Source organism: Gossypium arboreum, chromosome 9 (assembly GCF_025698485.1).
Source record: "Gossypium arboreum isolate Shixiya-1 chromosome 9, ASM2569848v2, whole genome shotgun sequence".
Taxonomy (NCBI): domain Eukaryota; kingdom Viridiplantae; phylum Streptophyta; class Magnoliopsida; order Malvales; family Malvaceae; genus Gossypium; species Gossypium arboreum.
The window spans coordinates 87,262,150-87,285,284 of record NC_069078.1 but is presented as its reverse complement, the minus strand read 5'-3'; the positions used below and the strand labels follow the sequence as shown (position 1 = coordinate 87,285,284).

Sequence of the window (23,135 nt, the reverse complement as noted above, 5' to 3'; positions counted from 1 at the left end):
ATAATAAGAAATAACTTGATAATTGGAGTCCAAGGATTTTGTTAGCAAAATTTATCAGCACCGTATATGACAAGTTATAAAATTTAGCAGTGCCAAACACTAGCATAGGCTATATACCTTTAGTGTAGTTGATTATGTTTTTGTTGTCTAAACTATAAAGCCATTTGCTCTTTGTGTAATTAATAAAATTAAGTGTGATTTATCAAGAAAGGCTAAAGTAAGCAAAACAATATACGCAGTTCACAACAATCTTTTCCAAAATTTTTCTAGTTTTTTCTCCGCCTTCCAACAATTTAGACAAAGGCGATGCTTATGGCTTTTTGCTTGATTAGTGTTGTATGATTGTTGAGGCTTATTATTTAATAAAATTTTACTTGGCTGAGAAAAAAAAATTAGACAAAGGGATAATAATAATAATATCAAATTAAGATATAAAATTAACCGTCAAATTACACATTGATAAACTAAAACCACAATTCTAATCTAAAATATAATACACGACAGAAGCAATGAACATATATAATATCAACCCTTCAAAGTTGAACATACAATAAAAGACATGAAATTACTTATAAATCCTAATCGAGGGTGTTTTTTTTTTTTTTTTCAAATGCCATACTTTAACACAAAATGGCAGAGCCAATCAACAAGATAAACACTGAAAACACACCCGACAACAAAGTAACATATAATGGAATACTGGCCTTATCTCTCCTGATTATCATCCCTTCAATAACTGTATAATTCGAAACCAATATGTAAAACGAAAGAAACATTTGCCCGAACATTTTTTCCCAAAATCCATCTCTATCATTATCAACAACATTCACGACCAAAGTTCTGACAAATGCTGCAATGTTTACAAGAATCACTGTAACCAATGGAGCAAGAAATGTGGTGGCTGTTCGAAAATCAAAAATACCCATCTCATATAGCTTAGCATGTTCATCATCGATTACTTTATTAGTTGGCAAAAAGCTAGCTTCCTTCATGCCAAGCTTATTAAAAACAACATCCAAGCTTCCATAGAAGTAAGATGTTACCGATCTCATCATCCATATTCTCCAATCATTTCTCCATGTCCGTACTTGTCCTCCGGTTGTAACAACTTCATATAAGCTTTTCAAAATAGCCGATACAAAAATGATAAAAAATATGTTGAAATTCGAATCCGAAACCTGTGACACTCAAAAGGTAAAAGGTTTGTACTAATCAAGATTAATTAACACGTATCAAATATGAATACTTTTTACCTTCGGGTACAAAGAGATGTCATTGAAAAGACAAAGTTGAGGTATTAGAGCGAAACCCCAAAGAGAGAGACAATTAAGAAGTGGCATGAATGCAAGTTCTGAATAGCACATTAATTGTACCCAAGACATCTTTAGAGGACCATAAATGAGAGGGCAAAACTTAGAAATAGCAACACTAGTAAGCCCGGATGCCCATCTCGTCCATTGAATTGATGTGTCGTTAAAATTTGTGGTGGCTATCCCTAAGAACTGTGGTTTTTTGGGATAAAGGTACACTGATTTCCAACCTTTACGATGTAAAGTAAATCCAGTGAAATAATCTTCCACCACACAAAAGTATAAAAAACCCACCTACATAAAAGGATGGTTAATTAATATTCATATATGATAATTAAAATCCAAAACCAACTTTTATTGTTAGTGTATACTTGCCTTTGAACCCCATGATGTCTGATTTTCATAACTGCAGGAAGCTAAAACGTTGGCCTTTTCCAGCAACATTCTCGAAGATTCCCCATCGTGTATGAAACCAGGTTTATAGTCTTCGACTAGGGTTTTAATGAAATCATTGGATGGACCAAATGATCTCTTAAGTGCCATAAGTTCTATATTAACAAGTTGATGGTTATTAGATATTCAACTTACTTTTTATGTACTAAAAGGAAAAGAAAGTCATAACTTAGATTTAAGTTTATGAATATTTTCATATATTTTAATTGAATTATTTTTAATTTGAACATTAATTTGGCTTAATTTTTCAACTTCACAATATAACAAAATCATAGTAACAATCTAAAATGAGTCAAGGTAAGAAATAGCAAATATTTTCGAAGTTAGGGACAAAGGATAAAATAATTTTCAAGCTCGTGAGCAAAAAATTTTATCCCTAAAGTTCAGTAGTAATAATTTAACTAACCTTGCTGCTTGCTGAAACTACCCAATAAAGCCTCCCTCTTTATATAAAAGTTCGAACCTGATATCGTTGGTCCTCCGACGCCATCAAAACCGTGCCAAAATATCTGAATTCGAGGTGAAAAAAATTAATAAAATAGTCAACCACCACTCATTCTCATCAAATTTAAATATAAATTTATTAACAATTGGCAGGTCTAATAGTAAAAAGTTTGATATCCCTCAAGCAAATAGAGCCCCATTTAAAAGTCCCACCTAACTTGTCTCTGGATTTAGTCTGACTCATCTTAGACCAATATGAATACGCATATATTTTGCATATATAATTCTATAGAAGATGTCAGTTATTGACCTTCATTAAATTTCGAATTTCCCCGTCGTAAATATCATCTTCACATATATTTCGAAATGTTTGAGGAAATTGCACAAATGCTATAGAAGAAGGTGTTTGGGGATCGCAATAATAACACATTGCTTGCCTAGTTGAAGTTGGATCATTGCAGTACATGTCGCAGTCAAGCATTAGAATATATGGAGAATTGCTTATCATCATTGAGACTCGAAGCTGATAGCAAGAGGGCATAAACACAATGCGAACTATTAATGCATTAGCTAGCAAAGAAGAAAATAATTTTAAAAAATCTGACATGTAGTGTAAAGAGATGGCATACAAGGACGTTGAGGGCTCCAGCCTTGAAATTATGATGATGAGAAGGCCTTTTTTCACGAGAAACATAAACAAGTAGAGGCATTTTAACTTCATCTTCCTCTTTGGGATGTTCATTTATAACCTAAAAAATAATATAACTTTTCAATTAAACTATAGTTTTTATCATTAATTGCTTTGTATTTGTATATCATGTTTTTGTGGAATCCAACCTTTTTTTTAAGAGTTTATAAGTACAAATAAACATAAGTATATTACAACCAAATGTTCAACCAATTACTAGATAGAATTAAATTATTATAACATAGAAATAGATGAAGAACTAAAATAATTTGAACAAAATTTACTTATTGAATTACTCAATAGACTTGTTTAAGGGTTAAGTTATTTATCCAAACCCGAAGACCCACCCAAATTTTGAGAGGGTTTGGGCAAAAATATTTAAGTTCAAAAAGTGAGATTGGATATAAAAATAGGCGCATTTAAAATATAGCCCAGACTTGAACTTAAACAATAAAGGCTCGAACCTAACTCGACTCATTTTCTAAGTTTGTTGTAATATATTATGTTATTTTTGTATACATTATGTAATTTATAATACATAAAATTAAATTTATAATATATAATACTATAATGTAAACATTAAAAAATATATTAAATATTTAAATTTAAAATGGTATGAATGTTTTTTTAAAATTTGGATTAGTTATTTACTGAAAATGGTAAACTTTGGTACAATTTGAAACGCATCAAGCCAAGTCAAACTTAAGTAATTATAAAATTTATTAATATTATAAATAAAAACTGACACGATCCCAAGTCATTGAAGCTGTTATTTTGATGGTTTTTTAGAGTTGAAATATGTTGATTGAGATGGCATTGTGGTTTTGAATTGTGTTTGGTTACCATTAAACTCATTTTGTTTTTGCTAAGGCTAGGTTGGTTCCCGATTGTTCTCTTCTCCCTATTACCTGGATGGTGGTGAGATATACGAGAAAAATTCTTTAGGATTTTGGTGGATTGAGCGTAGTGTTTCATGTGGTTTGAGTGGTCGTTCCTAAAGTTTGATTGTTCTCATCTTTGATATCAAATGGGCAATGTATTGGTGATGTGTTGGTACAATTCGCTCCCATGAATAAGGGGTGATTATCAACAATCAATATGACATTTTGTTTTGTAGTTACTATTGCTTTGAAGACCTTTCGGTTAAGTGGTAGTCAAGCAGAAATTTTGTTAACAATAGAGGGTGCTAATCAGGTGACTATTTAGGTCGTCTTTGAAGGATTTCGGTGATGATATCTTTCATGGGTGATGGCACTTAAGCTGCTTCTATTGTGGTTGTTTCTGACTCGATGATGTTGATTAGTGTTGGATCTTGTATGATGGTATTTGTTTAGCTTGCACTTAATTGCTAATTTTTATCAACACTGCATTGCATTGTAGTGTTGTATTTGTTTTTGAGCTATCCAATTATCATTTGGTGTGGCCTTGTTTCGGGATTTGGATTATGAGTTTTGTAGGTATGAGCTGAAACACATATTTTGAGGTGATTTTATGCTTTGTTGTTGAGGAACCATACCTTTTATTGTCTAATAAAATATAATTTAATATAAATTAACGGCGACATAAGAGTCTTTACCCAAAAAGTTATAATTTTATTTTTAGTGACAACTACTAAATTTAATAATAAATAATTAATTAATTGAAATTTAGGGGTACCTCAATTATTGAAGGATGGTCACGAGTATTGTGTAGGGCGTCACCCGTCGTGGAATGTTGTTGAACAATTCTCCTTATTCGTTGCTTCAAAACCTCGTACTTTTCCTTTCAACACAAAACAAATTTATGTTGAACAATGTTGTGAGTAAATATATTTATAAAAATTAATTATTAAAATAAATAAAATTTTAATTGAAATAATAATTTATCTTTGAATTTATCAATTTCATTTCTTTAGATTTTACGTAATTTAAATTCACAAAAATACTTCATATGTTTATTATTTTATAAATAAATGGGCTTTTAGTAATTGATCAACTGAGTTGAATTCTAGTTTATGGATAAAGAAAACATAAATTATGTCTAACTAAATTAAAAGATTAAATTTCAAGTTTTAATATAGTTGAGTGACTAGAACCAAAATTAAACCTTTATAATTATATATTTTCGTCAAAGAGCTAACTTTACTTGGAGTCCTCAAATTGTTGATTTTAATTATCAAATTTTCAAAATAGTATTGTCCTATCAACCAAGTCATTTTATCAACTTATCTATCAACCAAGGGAGAAGTCAGAATAATCTTTTAGGGGAACCGAATAAAATTTTAATTTTTATAGTTTATATCTTTATAAATTTTAAATTTTTATAATTTTAGGAGGACTAAAGTATAATTTTACCTTTATTAATTTAAAATTTTAAAAAAATTTAAGAGTTTAAATAACAATTTTACATTTTAGAGGGCTAGGGCCCATGCCAAGCCCCCTCTAGATTTACCACTGCTATCGACTTGATATTAAATGTTAATTCATATAAATTGATGGAATTTTAAATATATATATATCTATATCATATAGACAACTTGAATTCCGCATATTAAAAAATATATATTCTCATTGAAATGTAAGAGAATTATTTGTTTTCTTTAATATGTTTTATCCAAAAAAAGTTATAATATAAATATATACATGGTTAATATTTTAATTTTCCAACCCAAGTAAGTTGACATAAATGCGTAGTTGATAATAATTATAATGTTTTTGAAGTATGGTACCAATTTATACGCATCATCAAATTACCTCCATCTTTGTCCTCGCTGCCTTAAACTCGGAACCCTCAAAATCTCCACTGTCAACTTCGGAGCTTGAAAAATAAACGTCCGGACATGCAGTCACAAGATCATATTTCCTACAAAATGGAACCCAATACCTTGCAAAGTTCCAAGCCTCCTTCGTACAACGCAACGTCACATCGGAGCCGGCATCATCGGAAACATAAACATGAAGCTTCTCCGGTGGATAAGCCAACGCCATGGCTGATATCACAGTGTTCATAACTTCCACACTCGGCTCCTTATTAGGATCCGCAGTGCAAATGAACACATCAATGGCAGGAAGTTTATCATCGGCCGGTAGTCTCTCGGGGAATACGGTCCGTGTAACCGGACGCCAACGATAGGATTGTGTAAAGAGCCATGCTAAAGAGAGAAGCAACTCGGAGACGAAGATTAGAAGCCATGGAAGAGTGGGTATGGTGGTGTTTTTGGGGTGTTGGAAAAAGAAAGAAAGCCTGTAATGAATCAAGAACAGTATGGCTATGAAATGGAGGAATGCATGGGCTCTATTGATGATGATGGAGGTTTTGTTTACATGGCATACATGCAAAGGGACATATTTCTCCATGGATGATTGCTCCATGATAGCTTGAATTTTATTAATTGATTTAGCTCAAGCAATGAATAAATAGAGAATACATGGCAACAGAGGCGATTTTAGGGGTGGCGTGGGGCGGCCAATGAAAATTTTTTATTTTAAATTTTTAAAATTTTTTTAAATTTTAAATTAATAAAAGTAAAATTTACTTCAACTCTTTAAAATTATAAAATTTAATTTAATTTTTAAAATTATAAAATATAGATTATAAAAATTTAAAATTTTATTCAACCCTTAAAAGCCCCTAGATGATAATAATTTTACTAACATTTATTCATCAATAAATTACGAAAAATATTCTTTCACATGCAAGATTTAATAACCCCAATAATCATTAATGTTATTCTATTAATATTCAAAATGCGAATTTGAGTGTATTAAAATATATAAATAAATAAGTAAACAAATAGATAAGTATGGTCGAAGAGATCTGTAAAAACTGTTTGTATCTAATTTTGAATTTTTTATATAAAAAGAAAGGTTCTCTTTTTCTTGGGTGGTGTTAGGTTTAATAATGCTTCCAAATGATTATTTTTCTAATAAATAAACAATTACAGCAACGTGATTTAGAATGATAAAATTAGGAGGTGGTTGGCGAGCAGCTCACGCAAAGATTTTCCATTAAGTTCAAAGGAATTTTATCACAAAATGATGGAGCTGAAAATGTCAACATCAGAAATTAAATTAATTGCTTTTCTTAAATATTTTCGAGACTATTATTTGTTAAAAAAAAAAAAAACAAAACAAATAGAGCTTTCCTATCAGATTCGATGCATACGTAGAAATAAAACTTTTGCATCCCCAATACATTTATAAACAGAAAGTTCATAAAAACTATCCTAATACTGCTGTTAAGCAGCTGAAGAAGTGTTACTTGGTCTACAGATACTGTGCTAGTACTCAGGTTGTTGATTCAATAATATTTCATATATTTTCAGTATATTCTTTGATTTTGGAGTGCTTTAGCTTTGGTTCAACATTAGTTATGTAGAAGTTGTTGGTTGATATATACAGTTGTTGGTCTTATATATGCCTATTTGGATTAATGGTGCAACCAGTATTTAGTTGGTTGTAGCCTTATTGATGTTTTTTTTTTTTTCTCAGTCAATTGATTACAAAAAAAGGTATTGGGATTACTCAACCCTACTAGTTCGATAAGAAAAACAACAATAGCGAAATAATATCAAAACATAAAAAAGCACGACACCCACACAAAATTAACAACGAGAAACCTACAAAACACAAAACTACCATTACATCAAATGCTCGACATGTGATTTTGATTCGTACCTCAGCCACAACAAAAAAATTACCACCCAATAACAAGAGCAGCTCCCAAAACGACCACTGTCGAATGCGACAAACAAACAACCAATCCGATACATTGATTGAATTGCAATCCATTGTTATAAAAACTAACTCCTTCCAAATCAACACCTACCCCAACACTGCAACCTCATTACTTACCAAAATGGCCGCCCAATCCTTGACCTCACCTGCACAATAACCATTTAATAAAACCAGAAAAACAACCCCAGATGCATGTTTTGTTTCTACTTTATGCTGCTGCATTTCATTAGTTGTGTTGCAGTTGGTTTATGGGCTATTATATACCTTTAATATGAAAAAACATAATTCCAACCTAAAATATAATACATGAACATAAGCAATAAACATATATAATATCATCAGTTGAGCATTCAATAAAAAAGCATGGAATTACTTATAAATCCTAATTAAGGTGGTGGTTGTGTTTTTCTCAAAAATATCATAATTTAAGCATAACCAATCAACAAGATAAACACCGAAAACACAACAAACAACAAAGTAACAGACAATGAAATACTGGCCTTGTCTCTCCTTATTATCGTCCCTTCTAACTATATAATTCAAAATCAATATGTAAAATAAAAGGAACATTTGGCCTAAACATCTTTTCCGAATATCCATCACTATCACCATCATCAGCAACATCCACAACCAAAACTCTGACAAAAGCTCCTATTAATGCTGCAATGTTTACAAGAACCACTGTAACCAATGGAGCAAAAAACATTGTGGCTTCTCGAAAATAAAAAATACCCATCTCATATAGCTTAACTTTTTCATCATCGGTTACTTTATTGGTCGGAAAAAAGCTAACTTCCTTCCTGCCAAGCTTATTTAAGATATCCAAGCTTCCAAAGGTGTAGGATGTTAGCGATCTCATCATCATATTCTCCATTAATTTCTCCATACCCTAAATTGTCCACTAGTTGTAACTATGAAGATTTTTGAAACAGTCAATACAAGAATTACTGAAAATATGTTGAAATTCGGATCCGAAACCTGTGACGCACAAAAGGTTAAAGGTCCATACTAATCAAACATTAATTAATACGATATCAAATATGAACACTTGTTATCTTCGGGTACAAAGGGATGCCACTGAAGAGGCAAAGTTGAGGTATAAGAGTAAAGCCCCAAAAAAAGAGGCAATCAAGAAGAGGCATGAATGCAGTGTAGGAATAGCACATAAGCTGAACCAAAGACATCTTTAAAGGACAGTAAATGAGAGGGCAAAACTTAGAAAGAGCAACGACAACAGATGCAGATGTCCATCTTATCTGTTGAATTGATTGTACAGGCCCGAATTTGCCCGGCCGTCAGAAAACCCAACAATAGTGATAAAACTCAAAGAATTAAAGGTCCAAAATTATTACAATTTGTTTACAAAAACCCAAATCACATTTAACCCAATTCCTATAGGCCCAAAAGGCCCAATGGCCTAAAACAATTCAGAAACCCTAGGGTTTTTGAATCATTCTTGCGACGTACACCCTCCATGTGCACCCTCGGTGTGCACACCGCCCAAAGTTCGACTTTGCCTTCGACCTTACACCAAAATAGCATGTTTTTTGCCGCCGTTGACCCCCTCTAGGCCTGCAAAACAGAAAGCAAAGAAGAAATCAAAGCAAAATAGTAACAAATAGTCATTGTATTCGGCTATAAAGAAGGCTCAGAAAAACAATGTATTTTTTACGAGATATCAATCAAAAACAAGGAATTTTTTAGAGGAAAAGGTGAATTTTTTATAAGTTTATTCCAAATAACTCATGCATATATATATATATATATACTCTAAATAAAAAGGGATTTTTTTCTCACCTTTTTCGAGTCGGCGAGGTCGAAACCGAAGGGTCCCCTTGTTTTTTTTCAGTACTCTAGCAGTTTTTTGGTCTTTTTAAACCTAGATTTGGGTTTGGGAGGAAAACTGGGTTGAAAAGAGGGTGATTTCGTGCCTCCGGCAACCGTGTACGGTGGTCGCTGGCGACAAGCCAATGGTGGTCCGATCACCGGAGAAGGAACCCCTAGAGAGAAAACCCTTCCCCTTTTTCTTTTTTTTTTTCAGAAACCATGAGAGAATGAAATTTAAAAAAAAAAAATCCTTTTATAAGCTATTGAAACGGCGTCGTTTGGGGTTGAGTTCAATAGCTCCAAAACAGCGTCGTTTAGTGACCCAGACCCGAGATCCGACCCGAAACCCGCTTAGGATCCGCGTGTTTTGGATCGAGGGTCTATTTGCGCCTCAGTCCTTTCGCTTTTGAGGCTGTTTCCAATGTGGTCCTTATCCTTTTTTTACTTTTTGAATTTATCCCTGCAATTTGTTTGTTGTTTCATTTTGGTCCCTAATAGAACTGCGCGTTTTGGGGAAGACGGGTTTATTACCCATCTGGTCCTCCCATATTATTCGCGTTTTCAAATTGGTCATTCTCTCTTATATTTTTCTTCCAAATTTGCCACGAATGTCTGTTTAAATTTCAAATTGGTCCCTTTTCGTTCTTTTTGCTACTTTATTAACCAATTAAATATCATTGTACTTAATTATATTTTATTTTTATGCTTGTTATTTGCTATTATTGTCATTATTACTTTCATTCTTTTGTTATATTATTTACATTATATTATTGTTAGCATTATTATTATTCCTTAGTTTATTATTATTTTATCATTATCTTTCATTATTGTTATTATCAAAATACTATTATCATTCCTATTAATGTATTGTTATCATTCACTACTTTTTATTATTACATTACTATTATTACTATATCGTATTATTAATTTTATATTGATCTTGTCATATTATATATTTTTTCTTTCTTCTTGTTTTTATCTACATTATTATTATTATTATTGTATTTATTTTTGAACATATCATGCATTTTAAATTATTATCAATTTTAAATATTTTATATATATCATTTCTTTTAAACCATCATACGTAGCATTTATTTTGAGATTCTTATACGTATCTTTGTATTTTAAATTATTATATGTATATATATATTTTTTATTTAAACGGTTTTTATACATTATTTTATCTCAAATTTCTCTTTTCACCTCATTTGTTCTAAATATTTTATACATTATTTATGTTAAACCATCTTATATATTTTAAGTTTTTATATGCTATTTTGTTATACTATTTTATATGTAAACGATTTTAAATTATTTTATTATTTATTGCAAACCTTTTATCATTATCTACCTTAAGAATTCATATATATTACTTATATTAAATTGTTTTACATACTTCTTATATATTATATATTTTAAAATTATTTTTACATATTATTTATTTTAATTTTTTTCTTCATGTATGATTTATTTTAAATCATTGTGTATATTATTTATTTTAAAGTTTTATATGTATTACTTGGTTTAAATTATTTTACATGTTATTTACTTTAAATTTCTTTTACAGTATTATTTTTAAAACTGCTTTATATTTCTTTTATATATTATGTATTTTAATACATATTATTTAGTTTAAACTTTTATATATTGTCTTAAATTGTTTTATAAATTAGTCATTTTAGATTGTTTTATATATATTTTATTTTAAATTGTTTTTTATATTAATTATTTTAAATTATTATTTACTTAAAATTGCTTTTGTCATATCTATTTAAACTTGTTTTTCATGTATTATTTGTTTAGAATTGTCTTATTGTTTATTTCAAATTGTTTTATATTATTTATTTCATTTCTTTATTGTTAATGTTGATACTTAAACAATGTGCGTGGTGTGATTATTGTCATTTTGTATCATATTTTGGTTATTCGTATTTTCATGTCATTGTCATTCACTTGTATAATGTTGTATCCATGCATTATTATTCCATGCTCATTACTGTATTTTATTCCATGTCATCGCATCATGTATTAAGCTCCAACGTTTTACTCAATATAGATCATTCTGTTTTTACTCCAAATAAAATAACGCACATCGTTTAAATGTCGTATTCGCTACTATTCAAAAACGAAATCTCAAAATAAGGCAATGTTTTGCGTTTTAGAACATCGAGGAATTGTGCCCTAACTTACAGGGTTTCAATTCTCTCTTTGATTCTCAATAGCCAAATATCCTTTTGAGTTTTAAAATACACGGATTTTCAATTAAAATTAAAGACAAACTTGCACTCGGGAGTTCATGGTATTGTGTCCTAACTTACGGGATGTGATACTCCAATATCTCGAGACGAGAAGATCTTTAACAATCTTTTTTTATCTAATTCAAGCGTTTTTTAAAATTGACGTTAATAAAAAAGGATCGTATTTTAAATCCATTTCTCGATTTTTAACTTTCGACTTTAGGACGATAACTAATCAATTTGGTACCAATTTTGGGCGTGACGAGGGTGCTCATCCTTCCTCACACGTAACCGACTCCCGAACCCATTCTCTCGAGTTTCGTAGACCAAAAACATCGTTTAATAAACTAAAACGTTTTGTTAAAACAAAGGTGATCCGATCACACCTAATAAAGATCGGTGGCGACTCCCGTTTTAATTTTTATTTTCAAATGAAGTCGATTCCCGTTTTTCAAAAAAATGATTTCGACATTGATGATTCATCAAAATTTATGGTGCTTGTCCCCAAGTATTGTAACCTTTCGAGATTATGATACATTAATTTCCAACCTTTATGATATAAAATAAATCCAATAAAGTAATCTTCCACAACCCAAAAAAATAGAAAACCCACCTATATATATTTGAAAGGACGATTAATTAATATTGATATATATGATAATTTAAATCCAAATTAAGCCTTTATGGGCATATATATACTTGCCTTTGAATCCCATGCTGTCTGATTTTCGTAGGAGCAAGAGGCTAAAATGTTGGCATTTTCGAGCAACATCCTTGAAGATTCCCAATCGTTTATGAAACAAGGCTTATAATCTTCAACTAGGATTTTAATGAAGTCATTGTGTAGCGACGTAGAAATTTTAGTTTGGGGTCGCTAATTGTGGCGATCTAGTGAAAAAGTTTGAAAACTGAAATGCGATTTTGAAATAAAAAAGAGTCGCCACCGATCCTTTTTTATAGGTGTGATCGGACACCTATTAGATCTATTTTTAAAACAAAAGAAGGCTAAGTTCGGGTCTACGTCGAAATCCAGAGAAAAAATAGGGCTCGGGAGTTTGTTTCGTGCGAGGAAGGTATTAGCACCCTCGCGACGTCCAAAATTGGTATCTCATAAACACAGGTTGTCTTGATTTTCAAAAATACGGGTTCAATGTAAAATTTAGTCGTGATCCGATTAAAAACGAGAAATTTTAGTTTATTCCGTTTTTTGAGAAGGGTATATCGCTTTAACACGAGTCAATTGACGTTCACCCAACATAGCGATGAACTTGATGACTTAATGTTAAATCGATATATTGCCTTGACTATTGAAATTAATTAGAAAATCGGAACGTAATTTTCAAGGGAATGCAAGACATAATTGATAATGAAATGAAAATAAGCAAATGAAACGACTTGATATATTTGAAACAAATAACAAACATAACAATAATATTAGAAAATAATAACCGTGCATGCAAGATCAAATGCAATGTTAGCATTGAAGACGAGAACGTAATAAGAATACAATGAATACACATACGAAGATAATTAAGAGTATATACGTAAAATATTTATATAAATAGTAGTAGTGTTAGAAATATACTATCATTATAATGTTTGAAGTACGTATGAGATAGTAAAAAAGTACATAACTAGCAACAATAAAATAAAATATATACATATATGTGTAAAAATACTATTACAAAAGGGTATGTATACATATATAAAAAAAATAAATGTATTAACAATGAATATAATAGGGTAAGAAAACAAGTATATACACAATATATATGTAACGTGGTACTAAGGATATATTTATACATAAGAGTAAGAAATATGTACATGGAATAATATATATATATATATATAAAATATGACTAATAATATTGAAAATATATATACATACATAATATATAACGATGAACATATATGATACATATTTAAAATGCTAATAACATAAATAATATTAATAAGACTACATAAACATACGCATGGGACAATATCAAATACATACATGGAGATACATAAGAAATATATAACTGATAATATCAAAATATACACATAATAATATATAAAAGTATATGTATATAATATAATATGAAAATATATAATATTAAAACATAATAATACGACATTAAAAATATATGATACATATAAAGTATAGTATATTAAGAACACATATATACGACATATGAAGAATATTCATAATACTAAAACATTTAGGTAATATATACATATGAAAAAGGTAATAATACTTAGGCATATACAACTATATTAAGTATATATATACGTATTATAAATATATAATTGTATAATAAAACATAAACTAATACATAATAATAATAATAATAATAATAATAATAATAATAAGAACAATAGTAATAGTACTAATATTATATAAATAATAAGAATATTTAATAAGAAAATAAGAATAAACAACAAAAAAACACAAAAAAGGACTAAAATTAAATAAAACAGAGTTGTGGGCTAATTTTAAAGCAAAAGATAAATAAAAGGATCAATTTGAAAGCGCGTGTAACTGCAGAGGGTTAAATAAGCAATTTACCCAAACATTTAAAACGGTGTCGTTGAAAGGAGGACTAGATCGCAAAGCGTAATAGATTTCAGGGCTAATTTATAAACAAAATAACTTGATTGCAAAATATGAAAATGCGGAAGGGCTGATTGCCCAAATAGCCCTTCCGCTTTAAAAAACACGCGGATCCTGTAGGAGCGGGTCGGGTCAACCCGACCCATACTCAAAACAAATGTCGTTTTTGCATTAGGGGGACCAAAGCAGTGCGTTTGGTCCCCTATAAAGATAAAAAATTTAAAAATTTCATTTGGGAAAGGAGAAAGAAAAAAAAGGAGAGAGGAAGAGAGGGAGAAAGGAGAGGGGAGCACCGGCCACGGACGGTCACCAATGGGACGGCCACCGGAGGCTCATGGCTGTTGGCGGCCACCACCGTGCGTGCAGTGGTAGGAGGAGGTAAATTTTAGATTTTTCTTTTTTTTACTTAATAATATATTTATATTTATAATGTTTTAAATATTTATGTGTAAAAAAAAAGAAACAAAACAGTAAAGAAAATGAAAAATTTACCTTAGGCCTTATCGTTTTTTTGTTTTCTCAATCTCTGATTTGATGTTAGAGTCACTGATTGTATGTGTATTTTTGAATATTTCTTGTATTCAATCTACTAATATTGATGCAAAAATAAACTCCTTTTTATTCATGGCAAAATCCCCCCTACAATGTTGTGTTTTTGGCTCTTTATAGCCATTCGTGCATTGTCTTATTTCTCTACAACTTGATGTTTGCGTGTCCCCTTTGTTTTGCAGGGTATGGCCGGTGTTGGTGGTGGGAGTGTCAGACGGTATGGGCAGTGCCAGGTCTCGGGCAGAGGAGGAAGTGGTCTGGCAGCTCGCGTGGGGGCTGAGTGATCGCGCACATGGGGCAACGACGAGTGGTTTGGCTGATTAGGGTCTTGGGGTTTTGGGTTTTGGGTTTGTAAGAGGTTTGGGCTTCTGTGTATTGGGTTTGTGGGTCAGTGGTTTAAATATTTGGGTTTATTGGGCTGTGGGTATTTTGTAGAAGGACCCAAAATTGGCCTACAACACATTGGATGGACCAAATAATCTCTTGAGTTCCATATGGTCTATATTAACTAGTCATTGGCTATGACATATTCAACTAATTGTCTACTTATGTACTATAAAGAAAAAATATTGCACATCAAAATGAAAAAGAATGCTATGATACAAGTGATTTCGGATAAATATAATTTATAACAAATTAGGGCGAGTTAAAGTAAAATTGAGTGAATATTTTTTGGGTTGAAGGATGAGCAAAAAAACGCATTACCTTATTGACATCCCTACAAAATTCAATATGGACTAACCCAACCCTATACAATATCTAATAATAGAAAATTTATCTTTTATTAAAATATATAAATATTAAAATAAAATAAATACTAAAACTTTAAGTTTTTAAATAATAAAATAATCTTAAATTTAACCTGAGCTTTACTCAATTCAGCAAGAAAATGTATTTTCAAATCACAACCAAACTATTAACATCTTTAATTAATTTAGTAGCGAACAGTTTAACGAACCTTGTTGCTTGCTAAAACTTCCTAATAAAGCACCCCTTTTCATATAAAAGTTTGTACCTGATATTGTACTTGATCCTCCGACGCCATCAAAACCATACCAATGTATCTGAATTCGACGGAAAAATATGAATAAAACAGTCAAGCACAACTCATTCTCATCATATATATTATCAACAATTAGAGGATTCACTTGTTCGTGCACAACATTACTTGTTGAAGCACGAAAGTTTATTTAAAATTGAGGAAAAGTTTGAACTAAAATACAAAGCTTAAAAATTATATATAAGCCTATTTAAAACATGGGTCGGATTTAATATTCAAAACTTGAGTCTGAGTATTGGGTCAAGCTTATATGTATTTAAAATCATCTAAAACATATCACAATCATAAAATAAAATAAAAAAAACATCTAAAATATTAATTTTTAAAATAATATATATTTTTAAAACATAATACGAGCGAGTTTATAATGAGATTGGGTTAGTTATTAATAAATATGGACAAGCATGGGAAAATTTTTAGGTCTACATTATTGGTTCAACTGGGCTTGAGCAAACATAAGTATATTAATATCATAAATATCATGCCCAACACAAACCTTGCCCAGTCCATGATCATGTTTACCAATAAATCTAATGGTAAAGAGTCTGAAATTCTTTAAGCAATGTTTTAAGTTTGATGTCCCTAAATAGACCCCTATTTAGATGTTTGATCTAACTTGACTTTAGATTTAACCATGATTTAATGTAACTATCTATCACTAGAAGATCTCAAATTAAAATACACACATATTTTGCATATATAACCTTGCAAAAGATCTAGTTATCAACCTTAAATGTTAATCGAATTTGGTTGCTGTAGATGTTATCTTGACTTATATTTCAAAATGTTTGAGGGAATTGCACGAATGTTAAAGAAGAAGGTCTTTTAGAATCACAATAAAACGCATTGCTTGCTTAGCTGAAGTTGAGTCATTACAGTACATGTCATGATCAAGCACTAGGATATATGAAAAATTGTTTATCATTACTGAGACCCAAAGTTAACAGTAACACGACACAAATACAACACGAACTATCAAGATATTAATTAGTAGAGAAAAAAAATATGTGATAAAGAGTAGACATACAAGGATGTTAAAGGCTCCAATTTTAAAATTATGATTATGAGAAAATATTTTCTCATAAAAAACATAAATAAGTTCAGACATTTCAACTTTACCGTCATCTTTGTGATAGTTATTCATGACCTGTGAAATAATTTATAGTTTTTTTTAATCATCAATTGCTCAGCAGTTTTATTTTACCTTGTTTTGATAGAATCCAAAAATATTGGTACAGTTAAAAAAGGTTCTTAATTAAATTACAAAGCATGGGGTTAAATAGTAGTCATTTGTCCATCATATTTTCTTTATAGACATCATAATTGTTATTATTTTGACATTTTAGCTTTCAATTGCTGTCAGAGTGCACATTATTTAATTAAATTTAATATGTAAAATACTTTTATTTTAATAAGATGTATAATTTAATATGTAAATCACTTTTTATAAAAAATAATTTTGTATAATTTTATTATATTTTTAAAAAAAGAAAAATGAGAAATGTTATTAAAATTTGAGACTAATGTAGAAAAAATTTATATACTAAATTTAGAAATGATACCAAAAATTTTAGATTAAATATTAGTTTATCAATATATCCATTAAAAAATGATAAATTTATGTTTAAATACTGCAAACATTTATAATTAATTTTATATGTAAAAATTTTCTGACTCCGTTAATATAAATATGATGGTATATAATATAAACTTATATATACTTAAAATATGAATATATGAAAATAGTAGTAATTATTGAGACATGTTATACAACTTTAAAAATGTATTATAATTAGACTAGAGATATAATCTAACATAACTTTAGGCCCTTCATTTGAAATGGGTTTCTTACTCTATTTTCTGAGTAAAAAGATTATTTTTCTTCTTCTTAATCTTTGTTGATATCGTGTATCAACAAGACAAATATTCCAATTCTTTTATGAATTTAAGAAAAAAAAGATATAATTTAATAATAGATAAATAAATCACAATAAATACAAACTATACTTAACGTAGTACTTCAATAATTGAAGTGTGGTCTCAGAGTATCATGGATGGCATCATTTGTGATAAAAATGTGAGTTTGGATGGGCGGTACGTTTACCAGCGGTTAATGTAAAAACAGCTGTGACGGTGAAATTAAATACTATAACTATACTATAACGTGAGACAAAAAATAAACTAAACACACCACACCCCACCCAATCAACTATCCAAAAGCCAAAGCATCCTTCAACAGTTCATTACCCAAAAACAAAGTAACTCTTGTCATTGCTTACGTGTGCATGAAGCGACAAACAATTACCATCATATCATCACAAAAAATGTGTTGTCTATTTTCATTTATGCCGTAGTATATGACTTTTGACTTCCAACTTTATTTACTATATTAATTAAAATAAGAATTTCAAAATTGGCAGCTTCAATAATTTCACAATATTAATATAATTAAAAATATTATTTTCAATAAATTGTTAACTTCAAATATAGCAAGTAACACTCTATTTAGTAATAGAAGTAGACACTTCCATTGATATATAATCAACTATTTCAAAAATTTGTCTTGATAATTTTTCTTTGCTAATTTTTGAACCAAATTAAACAATCAACAAGTAAGTTATAGTTCATCTTAGCACAATTCTCTTAATTTAACTGACTTAGAATATAATTAAACAAATTAACTATCAATGCTTTATTTAAATTTTGCATTAATTATTAAAACACTATAATTATAATTTTTACCAAAAATAATATAATTATATCTGAGTAAAATGCGGATAAAAAATGTGCAGTAATGTAAACATATCCACTCATTATAAATGTCCAAAATTTAAAATAAAAAAAAAGTCTGAAAAAATGAAAATAAAGCAATTCAATAGAGATTTGTGGATTTTAAGATATTCCATTTGTCTTACTTGCTGCCCAACTTAATCCTTGTGCCATAAGACAGTTTATAAATAAGAATAATTATCCAAAGACATGTGTTATTTGTTAAAATCTACTATAGTGGAATGAGATAGTTAAATGCACATGGACACAAGAAGAATATTTTATTATGAACGATAATAATATCGTTTTCGTTCCACAATTATCATATGCCCTAAAGTTAGTACTGTTTTGCTTAAGTTACTTTGCAAACGTACTAAACATTAACAATAACATTGCTTACAATTTACATCATTATTTAATTAAATTGAAGCAGGCAAAGGCATAGTCCGACACCCCGACAAATATAAGATTTTTAAAAATGGAGTTGGTGTTGTTTCATTGGGTCATTTATGTTACAAATATTCGATTTCAAAATAAAATTAAATTTAGAGGCTAGTGTCGCGGCATCAAATTTCGCTATCACGACACAAAACTTTAAAATAAAATATGAAATTTTTAAAAATAAATGTCGCAACATCGTATCTTAATTTTAATATCATACATATTTTACTTATTAATATTTTGCTAAGCGAAATAATTATAAATGATAAAAAGAGCCATGAAGCAGGGATAGAAAACAAGAGTCACAGGAAACCCTTTGAAACACACCTACACAGGAATGACAACAAACCCGCCACCGACATGCGATCGATAAAAAACACAAAATAATACACCCAACAAGGACACTACGCAATAGAAAATATGAAGAAGTGCTCAAAAACCAATGAAACAACCATCTTGACCCAAGTCAACGATGCTATTCCATCCCAAAACTCCTATAGAACAATCAACACAAGCTCGTTCAACCATACCTCGAACATTATGAGCATAACACTGAGAAGACAATCACCCTCACAGTGCAACAATCAAAATCCAAAAGCAACAGAAAAACAGACCTAATTCATAAACACCATCAACTTAATTTCCAAACCATAAAATGCAAAAGACACAAGGGAAGAGGAATTACCTCTTATGAGGTTTTTCTATGAAATAAATTATTTTTTGCTGAGAAAAAAAATGCACAAACATAAATGATCAACATATATAATATCATCCCTTCAATAATTCAACATACAATAAAAACATGAAATAACTTAGAAATCTTAATAAAGGTTTTTTATTTTTCCAATGTCAGAATTTAACACAAAATGACAGAGCCAATCAACAAGATAAATACTGAAAATACAACAGACCGCAAAGTAGCAGATAGTGGAATACTAGACTTATCTTTCCTTATAATCATCCCTTCAATAATTGCATAATTCGAAACCAATATGTAAAACGAAAGAAACATTTGGCTGAACATCTTTTCCCAGTACCGATCTCCATTATCATCCATAACCAAAGCTTTGACAACAGCTCCAGCAAATGCTACAAAGTTTACGAGAATAACTGTAACCAATGGAGCAAGAAACATGGTGGCTGCACGAAAATCAAAAATACCCATCTCGTATAGCTTAACTTGTTCATCATCTGTTACTTTATTGGTTGGCAAAAAGCTAGCTTCCTTTATGCCAAGCTTATTCAAAATAGCATCCAAGCTTCCGTAAGTATAACATGTTACGGATTTCACCATCCATATTCTCCATTCATTTTTCCATACCTTAAATTGATCACCGAATGAAACGACTTCATATAAGCTTTTTGAAATAGCGGATATGAAAATTATCGAAAATACGATGAAGTTCGAGTCCGAAATCTGTGACACAAAAAAATAAATAAATAAAAGTTTGACCTAATAGAGAATAACTAATATGATGTCAAATATGAATGCTTTTTACCTTTGGGTATAAAGGGATGCCATTGAAGAGACAAAGTTGAGGTATAAGAGCAAAACCCCAAACAGAGAGGCAACAAAGAAGAGGCATACATGCAGCTTCTAAATAGCACATAAGATGAACCAAAGACATCTTTAGAGGCCCACAAATGAGAGGGCAAAACCTAGAAATAGCAACACTAGTAAGGCCGGATACCCATCTTGTCCATTGAATTGATGCTTCATTAAAATTTGTGGTGGCTGTCCCTAAAAATTGTGGCCTTTTGGGATAAAGATACACTGATTTCCAACCTTTGCGATGTAAAGTAAATCCAGTGAAGTAATCTTCCAACACACAAAAGTACAAAAAGCCCACCTGCACAAACATATATAAAAGGGTTAATTACACCAAACATCTCTAAACTATTGTCTATAATATAAATTAGTCCCTAAATTTCAAAATCTTCTAATCGAATCCTCAAAATATCAATATTGCATCAGTCAAATTCTTCTATCAATCTAGCCATCAAATTGTAAATACATGTGTATCTAAAATACAAGAATTAATTTGTAAACATGTGTATCGGTCATACAAACAGTTTAAATTTAATATGTTCAAAAAATTATACAGTATCATTAAATTTAGGAGAAATAAGCTAATGTATACTTGCCTTTGTACCCCATGTTGTTTGATCTTCATATGAGCAAGAGGCTAAAACATTGGCATTTTCTAGCAACATCTTTGACGATTCTCCATCTTTTATGAAACATGGCTTGTAGTCTTCAACTAGGGTTTTAATGAAGTCATTGGATGGACCAAATGATCTTTTGAGTGTCATAAGATCTAGATTAACAAGTCATTGGTTATAACATTTCAATTTATCTACTTCTAATATCCTACAAAAAACTTGTTAATAATTTATGCTACAATTAATTAAAGGTAAAAAATTTGGATCGAGATCGAGGCGGGCAAAAAGTCACCTACTTCTTTACCATCTCTACAAAGTTAAATATATATATGTTGAGAGTCACCTTACCTGTCCCTACCCATATACAATAATTCATAATAATAAAAATAATTTTTTATTAAATATATAGAAATATTAAAATAAAATAATTTTTTTTAAATATTTCTATTTTAATAGTGAAATTAATTTTTGAGTCAACGCAAGCCTCCCTCACTTCAAACTTAAGCAAAATAATAATAAATTATTATATTTTCATAACAATATAAAACCATTAATTCAGTAGTATTTTTTTTTTTTGTTTGTTTACGGTAGTAACAACAATTTGACTCACCTTGTTGCTTAGTAAAACTGCCCAATAATGCCTTCCTCTTTATATAAAAGTTTGTACCCGATATTGCTGGTCCCCCGGCACCATCAAAACCAAGCCAATGTATCTGAATTCAACGGAGAAAAATGAATAAAACAATCAACAACCACTCGTTCTCATCAAATTAAAAGATCAATTTTAATATATATACACATTTTAGTTATCAACCTTGAATATAAATCGAAGTTGGCTGTCGTAGATGTCATCTTCACTAATATTTCTAAATGTTTGAGGGAATTGCACAAATGCTATAGATTGAGATGTTTGAGGATCGCAATAGTAACACATTGCTTGCCTAGCTGAAGTTGGATCATTGCAGTGCATATCACAGTCAAGAACTAGAATATGCGGAGAGTTGCTTATCATCGCCGAGACTCGAAGCTGATAGTAAAAAGAACATAATATGTAACGCCCCCACGCCCGAAACCATCACCGGAGTCAAGCTTGAGGTGTTACTAAACTTATCTTACCTTTTAAACAACTCTAAATCACTTATTTTAATTTTCTAATAAACTGTTTTTCTGTGTCATGGTTACTTAAAAATTCATTTCTCGAGTTTAAAAACTAGAAATTAAGATCCGTAAATTTTTCATGAAACTAGACTCATATATATATCTACTAATTTTTTTCTAGAATTTTTGACTTAGCCAATTAGTACAGTTTATTAGTTAAAGTTTCCCCTGTTTCAAAACTCGACTGCACTGACCTCTTCTTACTACGAACCATTTTTCTTCCTGTACAAAATTCATATGACTAAGTCGTTTGTTTCTCTCAAAACTAGATTCAACAAGAATTCTAACCATATAAATTATACCTTCTAATTAGTTTTTACAATTTATGGTGAATTTCCAAAGTTGAAACAGGGGATCCAGAAATCGCTCTGACCCTGTTTCACTAAAACTCAGATATATCATAAAATATAATACTTTTACCTGTTTTGCTTATTCCATAAGAAAATATACATAATAAGCTTTAATTTCATATATTATTCATCTTCAAACTATGTTTCTACAATTTTAGTGATTTTCAAAGTTACATCATTTCTGTTACTTGAATCTGTTTTTAGGTTACCTTCACATTTTCATAATTTTCATGTGATAATCATCATTCAATCATACATATTAATAAATATGTATATCATCAGCTATTTTCTTAGCTAATCACTAGCAAGTATTTACACATCATTCATTATTCATATTATACCAAAAGTAGCTAAGTTTCTATACATGCCATACCC

At 30.0% G+C, this 23,135-nt stretch overlaps 2 protein-coding genes across 3 annotated transcripts; both read right to left on the bottom strand.

Annotated features, from left to right (window-relative positions):
* Window positions 1–405: 405 nt before the first annotated feature.
* LOC108456116 (cellulose synthase-like protein G2) lies at window positions 406–6,305 on the bottom strand. 2 transcript variants are annotated; one of them, XM_017754714.2, is made up of 8 exons: window positions 5,628–6,305; window positions 4,552–4,656; window positions 2,837–2,956; window positions 2,518–2,730; window positions 2,170–2,272; window positions 1,686–1,858; window positions 1,254–1,604; window positions 406–1,178 (listed from the first exon to the last, which is right to left on the bottom strand). In XM_017754714.2, exons 1-8 carry the CDS (start codon window positions 6,243–6,245, stop codon window positions 621–623), a joined length of 2,241 nt encoding a protein of 746 aa, XP_017610203.2. In that variant the 5' UTR covers window positions 6,246–6,305; the 3' UTR covers window positions 406–620. The 2 variants fall into 2 exon arrangements, with proteins under 2 accessions (XP_017610203.2, XP_052875322.1); XM_053019362.1 differs by lacking the exons at window positions 2,518–2,730; window positions 2,837–2,956 and having other exon boundaries at window positions 5,628–6,303.
* A 13,596-nt stretch (window positions 6,306–19,901) lies between these two features.
* On the bottom strand, window positions 19,902–20,868 carry LOC108455269 (cellulose synthase-like protein E1). The gene is made up of 2 exons (XM_053019426.1): window positions 20,589–20,868; window positions 19,902–20,506 (listed from the first exon to the last, which is right to left on the bottom strand). The coding sequence occupies exons 1-2, from the start codon at window positions 20,715–20,717 to the stop codon at window positions 19,946–19,948; spliced, it is 690 nt and encodes a 229-aa protein (XP_052875386.1). The 5' UTR covers window positions 20,718–20,868; the 3' UTR covers window positions 19,902–19,945.
* Window positions 20,869–23,135: the final 2,267 nt, after the last annotated feature.